Source organism: Nilaparvata lugens, chromosome 9 (genome assembly GCF_014356525.2).
Source record: "Nilaparvata lugens isolate BPH chromosome 9, ASM1435652v1, whole genome shotgun sequence".
NCBI lineage: Eukaryota > Metazoa > Arthropoda > Insecta > Hemiptera > Delphacidae > Nilaparvata > Nilaparvata lugens.
In genome coordinates this window covers 7,311,600-7,322,810 of record NC_052512.1, presented here as the reverse complement: position 1 = coordinate 7,322,810, position 11,211 = coordinate 7,311,600, and the positions used below count along the sequence as shown (strand labels likewise).

General features: G+C 35.2%; 1 protein-coding gene across 1 annotated transcript; it reads right to left on the bottom strand.

Moving 5' to 3' along the window:
• Positions 1 to 3,730: 3,730 nt before the first annotated feature.
• Positions 3,731 to 9,703, bottom strand: LOC120353118 (death-associated protein kinase 2-like). Its single transcript, XM_039435770.1, has 3 exons — positions 9,627 to 9,703; positions 7,470 to 7,678; positions 3,731 to 3,887 (listed from the first exon to the last, which is right to left on the bottom strand). The coding sequence occupies exons 1-3, from the start codon at positions 9,660 to 9,662 to the stop codon at positions 3,731 to 3,733; spliced, it is 402 nt and encodes a 133-aa protein (XP_039291704.1). The 5' UTR covers positions 9,663 to 9,703.
• Positions 9,704 to 11,211: the final 1,508 nt, after the last annotated feature.

Here is an 11,211-nt window from a genome sequence, read left to right as displayed (position 1 = left end):
AATGAAATTTTGTAGAATTGAAAATAGGCCTACAACCATCTTTGGTTAATTAAGAATATATATGCAAAATTTCAAGTTAATTAGTCCAGTAGTTCAGATGTGATGATATTAACATATGGTATAGACATTTTTCAATTATAATTAAGAGATTGGAATAAGAAGAATATACATGCTAAAAGACTAACTTTAAACCCTTAAAAACCACCCTTAGAGTTAAAATATTGCCAAAAGATTTCTTAGTGCGCCTCTAAAGGGCCAACTAAACATACCTACCAAATTTGAACGTTTTTGGTCCGGTAGATTTTTAGTTCTGCGAGTGAGTGAGTGAGTGAGTGCCATTTCGCTTTATATAGATATAGTTAACGATTGCAGGAGATAGGACTGTGGAACAGAATAGTGGTGAAACTATGATAGCGCCAGAAGTGTCTCAAACACAATAGTACGTACTACATGAACTTTTTGAAAGTGATTTGAAAACAAAAATGTTAAAACAACAGAACTGAAAGTTGTCAACCTTATCATTCTACCTCCATTTAGAGAGGCTTTTGTTTGAGCCGAATGTAAATCTATATATATCAAAATGAATGTTTGTTTGTTTGTTCCCTATAGACTTGAAAACTACTTGACATAACGGCATGAAACTTTGGGATTATGTTGTGTGAATATTGGGGATGGTTTCTGAACAGAAATTTTAATAGGGGGGATAATAATAATTATTTATTAATCCATTTTACAGACCCATTTTTTCGAAATTGTCGGCCGAGCGGCTACAGAAAAACGGAAAGATGATCATGATTCAAGATCATATTGTGATAATATGATTTAGCATCTAAAGTTACCAGCTGTAATAAACACGTCACCCTGTGATACATTGTGTACTGGTATTAAAACGGTAGTTTGGAGTTGAAGTGTAGTTGATTGGTACCAGCTGTAGATAATCGTTCCTTAGAAGACCTAAACAAATAATATTATCACTCCCCTATCATTGAGAAACTGGAAAATGTTGAAAAAAACTATCCACCTCATGAAAGAGAGTTGTTCATATTGCATTCATTAATTACTGAAGAATGACAGAATAATTTAATTTTTTTTTGAATTTAGCTTGGCTTATATTCATCCTGAAATGGAAGATGGAAAGAATATGGAATTCTGTGTGATTCATCGTACATAGCATATTTCCTGGACCATCTATTGACAATCAACAACTATGAAAACATTGAATTCATCTTTGAAACACTGATTTTTTTCAATTCAACACTTTACTGATAGATATTACTACCCAAGTGATTGAGAAATATTCAGTTTTCAGCTGTGAATAACAAATAGTGATTAGGTTTTTGATTTTGTATTAAATTTTTTCAAATAAGTGCAATATTTCTAAAGTTTTTAATTTATTGTGATTCATTTAGAGTATAAAATCAACCTTCAACATTTTAAATTATCATTCCTGGACCGAAAATCAAGTAACGAAGCAGTGTGTGATTACATAACCTTATTATTTGCTCTATTGACCGTTTGCTCTATTGTCAATTATCCTATGCTAAAGCAAATATGTAGAAAAATTTTCAATAATCAGTTTTTATTCGATCTTAGCAATAAATGGAAAGAAAGTGCATATTATCTTTAGTTTTATGACCAGCGACCCATATCAGATGTTTTCCACACATTGGTTGCGTTCAAAGCCACTGATCGGCGATTGAACGATGAGACCGGTGAGTGAACGTGGGTCTGAACGAAACACTGTTTGATCTAACTCAAAGACCTTATAGATGTATAGACTCACATGCAGCGCTGCAAGTACACTAGCGCTAGTGTACTTGGAATTGAAATCGGCCATTGAGGGGACAACCTGGAAGATTATTACATACTAAAGAGCTTGAAGATTTTTGTAATCTATAATATGACAAAAAATATATTATACCTGGTGTCTATAAATAAATATCGGGGTTTTAACGCTTTATAAGATTTATTACATTATACTTACAGTTATAAATGATATGTCAAATGAAAGAGCAACTCAAACAGTTTTTGTTCGTTGGCACCAGTGCGCATGTGCGTGAAATGTTTCCGCGGCGATCCGCTAGAATGCGGTATAGCAAACATAGCGACTGTAACTGGTACTTCTTACCTTGATACACTAGAGCAATGGCTCATTCCTCAGTTGGAACAATATGAACTAGAGAACTACATTTTCCAGCAAGATGGTGCGCCACCTCACTGGCATAACGAAGTACGCGATTGGTTGAACGTAACTGTACCCGACCGCTGGATTGGCCGCAAGGGGCCCAATGACAGAGCTTGCTATGCGTGGCCTCCACGGTCACCCGACCTAACGCCATGCGATTTTTACCTTTGGGGTTTCATCAAGGATCGTGTGTATGTGTCTCCGTTATCAGCTGACCTCCTTGAATTACGAAAGAGGATTGAAGCAGCTGTTGCAACAATTACAGAAGACACACTACTCAACGTTTGGGAAGAACTCGGCTATAGACTTGATGTGTGCCGTGTGTCAAATGGTGCTCACATAGAACACTTGTAAGCTTGTATATAAAACTGTTTGAGTTGCTCTTTCATTTGACATATCATTAATAACTGTAAGTATAATGTAATAAATCTTATAAAGCGTTAAAACCCCGATATTCATTTATAGACACCCGGTATAATATCTCGCGCTACAATACCTCAAAGGCAGCCTTTAATTTCAAGTAAGAGCTAGCATTGGGAAGGCATAGGCATTGTAAGTTTAAACCTCTTCAAGGTCTTTGGTCTAACTCATAAGAAAAAATACGTCACATCCGGTTCGTTCACTGATCAGCTCATCATACTTTTCTTCCGATGTAAAAGAACATAAACAGAGTAGCTGAACGTAAACAGACATGGCTGAATACGAGGTTGTTTACAATTATAATGGACTCCATTATAATGTATTTGGGAGCACAGAAATGCATGATTACATAGATTCAATAACATTAAAAATATCATCCAAAGCATTTTAAACAACTCCAATCACTTGATAGTTTTCTATTTTAATTGATTATACAATAAAATAAGTTAGGTTCTAGTTTTGTTTACAATATAACATAAGAGGAAACATCCGTCAGTCATGACTCATTTGCAACCGTTCAGCCACAGAATACATAAAGAATGGAAGGTATCAATCTAACCAAGACTTGAGTGCACCAAGACCACGACACGTGACTGCATCATCTTGTTAGAAATTAAAATTACCGCTATGGGCTATTACAATGCTACACTTTTTTCAAGATGGCGGATTTTGGTGTCAGGATACTAGCCGACCTTCCATTCTGTGGTTCATCTGTGATCAGGTTTTTACTGATCAGTGGATTTGAACGCAAAAATTGAAATGAGAAAAAAATTATGAAATAATAATAAGAATGTTACACTCACATCAGATGTATTTTTTGTGATCCACGCATGCTTCAAGCTACCTTCAACAGAGTCCGTCCTCTGAAAAGCAAACGAACACACTGTAACATCTACCATTAAATTAAATAGGCCTACAGGTTTATTAACAAAACACAGTACACTTGGACTCATTTACTCATTCACTTAATTTTTTGCGTTTACTTATCTCTTGAATTCTTGCGTTTTTATTTATTAAATTCTGATCAAGAATTCACTTGCCTTACTGGTGTGAACAGTATCAACACAACAAAATATAATCTATTGTTATATCATGAAAGACCATGAGTACCCATGAGTTTCTTTACTAACCTTGGATCCTTAACGAGCAGTCGACAAATGAAATCTTTGGCATCTTCGCTGATTGATTCAAATACTCCCTGTCAAATGAAAACGTGCCGTTCACCACATTTGAGTAAGTCTCCTGTTTTGTTTCACCCAAGAAAGGCGATGCTCCACTTAACCTGCCAATAAAAACGCACAGGTAATGCTAATTTATCTGGAAAACATCAAGGTACAATGATACAAGTTTCGACTGGATTTACGACGTCTGAAAAAGATGCATTTTTCTTGTTACCCCCTGAATCTCGGAACGGTTGACACTGGAAAAATGATCCAAATAAAAAAATCTGGTGTGGAACACTTACACAACTTTCCTTGCTCATATTTGAAACTACGATCAGACTTCTGTATATATATATATATATATATATATATATATAATATATATATATAGATATATATAATTGTTTTCAGAGTACTTTTTCCTTTGTGTAAATTGTGAAATTCGATGATTTTTTCTTTAGTCGTAATTTTTTTAAAGTCATCAAATCAGCTGTTCTACTGACAAAATATCTCGACTTTGTGTTCTTTTTATGAACTGCGCTACCTACCTATCTTATGCACGAGAAGGAGGTTACTAAGTCCATTTCTCAAGGATGGGGTGGACCCCCCATTAGTTTCTCAGAAAGGAGACTCATGCCAGTTGATAGAGCTGATAAATAACTATACAGGGTATGAATTTGAAAAAATCGGTCTAGTTATTTTTGAGAAAATCGTGAAAAACATGGTTTTTTAGTAATTATCCGCCTTTTTTCTCAAGAATATTACGGTGCTCCTGCAATTTTCGTAGAAATGAGACCCGTGCCAGTTGATAGGGCTTATAAATAGCTATCCATGGTATAAATTTGAAGAAAATCGTTAGAGCCGTTTTCGAGAAAACCGTGAATAACATGGTTTTTTAGTCATTATCCGCCATTTTTCTCAAGAATATTACGGAGCTCCTGAAATTTCCCCAGAAATGAGACTCATGTCAGTTGATAGGGCTTATAAATAGCTATCCATGGTATAAATTTGAAGAAAATCGTTAGAGCCGTTTTCGAGAAAACCGTGAAAAACATGGTTTTTTAGTAACTATCCGCCATTTTTTCCGCCATTTTGAATTCAATTTTATTGAATTTCTTATTGTCGGATCCTCATGGTATGAGGACCTTAAGTTTAAAATTTCAAGTCAATCGGTTGATTAGGAATGGAGTTATCGTGATCACAGACATACACACACATACACACACACACAGACCAATACCCAAAAATCATGTTTTTGGACTCAGGGGACCTTGAAACGTATAGAAAACTTGAATTTAGGGTACCTTAATTTTTTTTGGAAAGCAATACTTTCCTTACCTATGGTAATAGGGCAAGGAAAGTAAAAAAATGATTAAATTTCCTACAACTTTAATGCTTTCCATTTTGAGGCAAGGTTGATAGCTTCAGAAAATTACGCTGCTGGAAATAGTTAATTCTCCAAAATTTCCCTTAATAATCGAATCGATTTTTGCAACATGTATTGGTAAGAAAAACAAATAAAATTTCAAACTTCAATCATCAGGTGATTTGATTGAATTCTCTGCATCCTGCCATCCAACATGCATCAACCATTCAGAAATTCTGCGCTTCAACACAACAGTGACTCGGCCCGCCGCAGCCACTACTATTCTGGAGAAAGGTTTCTATATAGCCATTGGGAAATTTGAAATGAATTGTGCAAAACTGATACTAATAGTAGGTTTATATAAACGTGACATTGTTTGGTTCTGGTTAGATGACTGTGTTGAATTTCTTTGAAAAAAGTGTCCTTATTATTGAAAATGTGAATTAAAGTTTTTATGAAAATCTGCTCAACATTCATTACTGGAAATATATTGAATAGTAGATTGGTAGGAAAACTCTGGTTTTTTTGTATTATGGTTTTAATTATCAACCTCTGGGCGACCGACAGAGGCTCCAAGACCGCCAATGACGTACCTCCCAACGCCAGTACTACCTACTGTAACCTACTGATTAGATGACTTGGGGCCAATAAATAAATAAATATGCACCGTCTACGTTCACACTAATCTACGATTACGTGTATAGGTATGGTCACATTCATTGTAATGTGTTTCATTCGGAGCAAACAGCAATCTATCTCCGTTTGACCCAAGATAGGATACGGGCCTTAGTGAGTCAACAGTCTAGTGTGTCAACATTGAACTTGATGTTGATAAGTGTAAATTCATGATTTTTACCCGTAAACTAAGATATATAACATTTTCGAGTAACGAATTGATTGATGATATTCTCCTCTCCTGAGTGGATAGTTAAAAGGATCTGGGAGATATATTTGACACATGTTCTATTTAGAGCAAACAGCAAATCTATCTCCGTTTGACCCAAGATTTAGGATAGGGGCCTCAGTGAGTCTACAGTCTCGTGTGTCAACATTGAACTTGATGTTGATAAGTGTAAATCATGATTTTTACCCGTAAACTAAGATATATAACATTTTCGAGTAACGAATTGATTGATGATATTCTCCTCTCCTGAGTGGATAGTTAAAAGGATCTGGGAGAAATATTTGACACATGTTCTATTTATTTACACATCTCTGTCCTTTACACCTCATGTTAGCAATTTGGTATGCAGAGCCAATAGAATGCTTGGGTTTATTATGAGATTAGAAGTGAGGAAACCCTGACTGCTCTTTTCATCAGTTTGGTTTGAAGCTTGTTAGAGTATTGTGCAATCGTATGGAATCCCTATCAGGCCTCACTCTTGAAATTAAAAAATCCAAATCCTGCGACTGATTATTATCAGGAGATACAATCAATCCTATGGGGCAATTTCCTACAGGGAGATTGAGATGCATGATCAATCATGCTACATTGGAGTCCAGGCGAAGGGTCTTGTCATGCTTGTTCTTGTATAACCTCGTAGCTGGAAGAGTAAATTGCCCCAATCTGTTGGCTAAACTGAATTTCAGGGTTCCAGCATTCAATAACAGTAACAGGCAGGAATTTTTTATAAACAGGTGCCTTATAGTTGGTCATTTTATTCACCAATGAACGTATACCAAGGAAATTCCTCCGGCTGTATGGACGAATTGATCTTTCCACCATTGCAAAACCTACTTTGAAGAGGAGATTGAATTATATTTTTGATAATTGAAAGTCTCCCGCATCGAGTTTGAATGATCATTCCACAATAATTTGTTAGTGAGTAGTCGTTCGGACTTCGCGTGGGATTTATTCGGGTAAAATGTGATACTGAGCATGTCATTTCTTGTATTTCTGATTCAGTAATTACTATGTAGCATCTTTCACTTGTATTATTTTTGAGTACTTTATTTCTAATGAGCTCTCTATCCTCTCTTTCTTATTATTATTTCCTATAAATTATTTTCACTTAACTTGATTCTTCCTCTACTATTATTTATAACTTTCTTTCATTTTTTCGTACACCAGCTTTTTAAAATTGTATTCAATGATGATATTTTGTGTTAATTGTATTGTTTATCTTACATTCCAACTGATGGAATTTTATTCATGAGTGCATTTGGGCTATGCCTGTAGCACTCATTTATATGTATAAATAAATAAATAGAGCTACTAATAAATACTCAAAAAATATAAGTAATCTATCAGGTAATTTATCTTCGATTAAACCAGTATGGTGCATGGTAATGATTGTAGAGTAATATAGAGCTACTACATAATATAGATACTCACAAAATATAAGTGATAACACCGATGGACCACATGTCAGTAGCTAGCGATAAGCTGTCATAATTGACGACCTCGGGCGCCACAAACTCAGGGGTGCCAAACACAGTCTTCACATCCGCCCCTGTCTCATCCAGCCATTGGCTCAGACCAAAGTCAATCACTTTGATGTGCGGCAGCCATTCCAGTCGTGATACCACCAGCACGTTCTCAGGCTGTCAAAACAATAAACCAAGATTGAAATTGACAGGAATCGGACTTAATAATGAACAAAGAATAACATTATATCTTATTGAGATTTTCAGGCATAGGCCGACTGCAAACGTGTGACAACTCCCATAAGAAACAATGATAAACTTCTCCTTCAAGAATGGCCAAGACTGTTTTTTAAGTGGTCGTCCATCCAACGGGAGTGACAGTTGCACGTTTCTCAAGATTCACTTATACTGCCATTATAAATATAGAGGAAGAGAAGAGGAGGAGGAGGAGGTGGGGTGGTGGAGGAGGAAGAGATGGAGAAGGTGGAGGAGGGGAAGACTTGAAGAGAAGGAGGAAGACTAGAAGGAGGAAGAGAAAGACTATAAGGGGAGGAGGAAGACTAGGAGGAGGAGGAAGACTAGAAGGAGAAGGATTGATTGATTGAGTACTTATTTATGTAGATTACAATATATACTGGCTTATACAGTTATATACAATAGCTTACAATACAGCAAAATTATAGATGAATTTACATATATAGACTAAGAAAATAATTATTGAACTGTATATGAAATGAAAAAGCCGTTTGTAATATAATAACTATAGATAATAATCATATTGTTATGCATCTACATAAATTGGCGGAGCTTTGGACATATCAATGTCCATTCTTCGGAAAGAATATTAAAAATATCCTCCCCACTAACTCTCTACCAAAACGTTAATTTCGTTATTTAAACTAAGGATTTATTTATTAATGGAAATATTGTGAAAGTTTTAATCAATATGAATATAAAGAGAAAAAACAGAAAATTGATAGAGTAAAATGATTATATAGGTAGATAAGATCAAATAATTGATTAATAAAATGAAGTAGGCTGAAAGTAGATCAGGGTTATCAACTTTCAGTAATATACAGCAGTATGCAGTGGATAATTGAAATAACATGAGTTTATATAATATATATATATATATATATATATATATATATATATATATATATATATAATTCGTTCTATAACATGGTTTAAAGGTTTGTATTTGTGGATGGGTGGGGGATGGATGTCATGTGATCGTCTAGGGCCGGACAGTTTCAGTCATTTGTTCCAAAAGATGTTTTTTTAAAGTTAGGATGAAGCTCGCTCGGCTCTCGATGGACCGATAGAAACAGGAAGTGCATTCCATGCACGACAGGCACTGACTAGAAGGATTTGTGAAAATAGTAGTTCGATGATTGGGTATCCTTAAAGTACTTTCTCCGGTTCTAGTATGTGAAGCATCTATCCTCCTACCTTCAGAGACAAATTTGAAATCATCTTTAAAATAGTTCGGATACCGTATTTCAAGATATCTCTAACAAGCTTGACTATTCGAAAAAACCTCTGATCGGGAAGCTTTAATGTTGAACTAGCAATGTGGGCTGGGGTGATATGATCATGGCGTTGGAGAGAGTAGACGAAACGTAAACAAATTTTGGCAACGCTGTAGTTTATCATTCAGAGTGATGAATATCGTTAAGAACAGAATTACAATACATTAAATGTGGGAAGATGAGAGATTGAACCAATAATAATAATAATAGAGGAGGAGGAAGACTAGAAGGAGGAGGAAGACTAGAAGGAGAAGGAGGAAGACTAGAAGGAGGAGGAGAAGACTAGAAGGAGGAGGAGGAAGACTTGAAGAGAAGGAGGAAGACTAGAAGGAGAAGGAGGAAGACTAGAAGGAGGAGGAGAAAGACTATAAGGGGAGGAGGAAGACTGGAAGGAGGAGGAGGAAGACTAGAAGGAGAAGGAGGGAGACTAGAAGGAGGAGGAGAAAGACTATAAGGGGAGGAGGAAGACTAGAAGGAGAAGGAGGAAGACTTGACTCCAGTAAGCATTTATTATTGATAGCATCACAGCTCCCATTCAACGAATGCAGACAGTTTTAATTGAATCTTACCATGACAGAGAGTTGATATCTTACCTTTAGATCAAGATGTGCCAAATGTATGTTGTGCATATGTTGTACTGCCTCCAATATCTGACGCACTATGTGAACAGACCTTTCTCCTCTAAACGGCCTTCATCTCCTAAATAATCGAAAAGTTCTCCTCCTGTCACCCTAAACAGGAGAACAAATCATTTAGTGTCGTTTGCTTAGTGTCAGTTTTATTTATATATACAGTCATGTACAACTGGTGACCCCTGGGTTGGAAACTCGCTCAAGAACTGTGTAATGTAATCTTTGGAACCCGCAACTTTTAATTATACAGAGTTAGTGAAAATTATGGAAACAGCTGAATATTTCTTTTACAAGAATAATTTGACAGCAGGTTTCATTGAGGATCCTATTTGAATTGAAAAATACACTGTACAATTACAACATCTTCATCCCTCATCTGAATCCAAAATAAACTTTATTATTATACAAATGTATAAGCTGGCTTAAGCCGGATCGCACACAAGAGTGAAAGTGTAAATTTATATAATTCTCACTTTTGATTATTTTCGACAAGAAGGAACAGTTAATATTGCATCACGTATACCGGTTAGTTGACCGAGCGAAGTGAGGTCTAAGATTCAAGTCGACGGTTTGGCATTTCTCTTAATGTTTAAATGTTTAAAGTTAAGCATTCACGGCGAAACACGGTAATAGATTTTCATGAAATTGACAGGTATGTTCCTTTTTAATTGCGCGTCGACGTATATACAAGGTTTTGGAAATTTTGCATTTCAAGGGTAATATAAAAGGAAAAAGGAGCCTCCTTCATACGCAAATATTGGAGTGAAAATCAGCCTATAGAATTATTCATCATAAATCAGCTCACAAGTGATTACACAAATGTGTGGAGAAGCCAGTCGATTGCTGTATTTCCATAAGGTCTATAGTTTCAATCAGGTACTTGTGGATGAGAATAATGCGTGAGGTCTACTATTCACAGAACTACTAGTGTATGGCAGATACACAACGCATAATTATAAAGCTCATGATTCTAAAATGCCAACATATTTACAATTTCTTGAGATGTTGTATTGCTTTTAGTCAGGAGAAACAATTCTGCCTGACCACCATTATTTGCTAGTCCATTTAGCGTTAAAAATTTACCAATGTGCAACATTGGAGGAGAACTAGCGTTACACATATTCGAATTATAAAAACAGATTGCTGGAACAATTTTGAGGTTGAAATTTAAACTTTCAATTTTACAAAAAAAAAAAATAATCTTAAATCAAAACTTAATCTTCATCTTAAATCAAACTTCAATTTTCACAAAAAAAACACAATATTAAATCAAAATCATCTTCACCATTACAATGCCTAAAAGTTCTCAAATTTATTTATTTATTTCTTCACAATAGAGACAACGGGTTTCCCCAAATATTTATCCTTGACAATAAAAATGTACAGATACAAATGAAAAAAGAGAAATGATGATAAAAATATACGAACTTATGCAATAATAACTAATACAAACAAAAAGAAACACCTAATTCTAAAATAAAAAAATACAAAGATTTCAAATACTTATGTAAAAAAATTGTGATTCATCACGTGAAAATATTCAAAA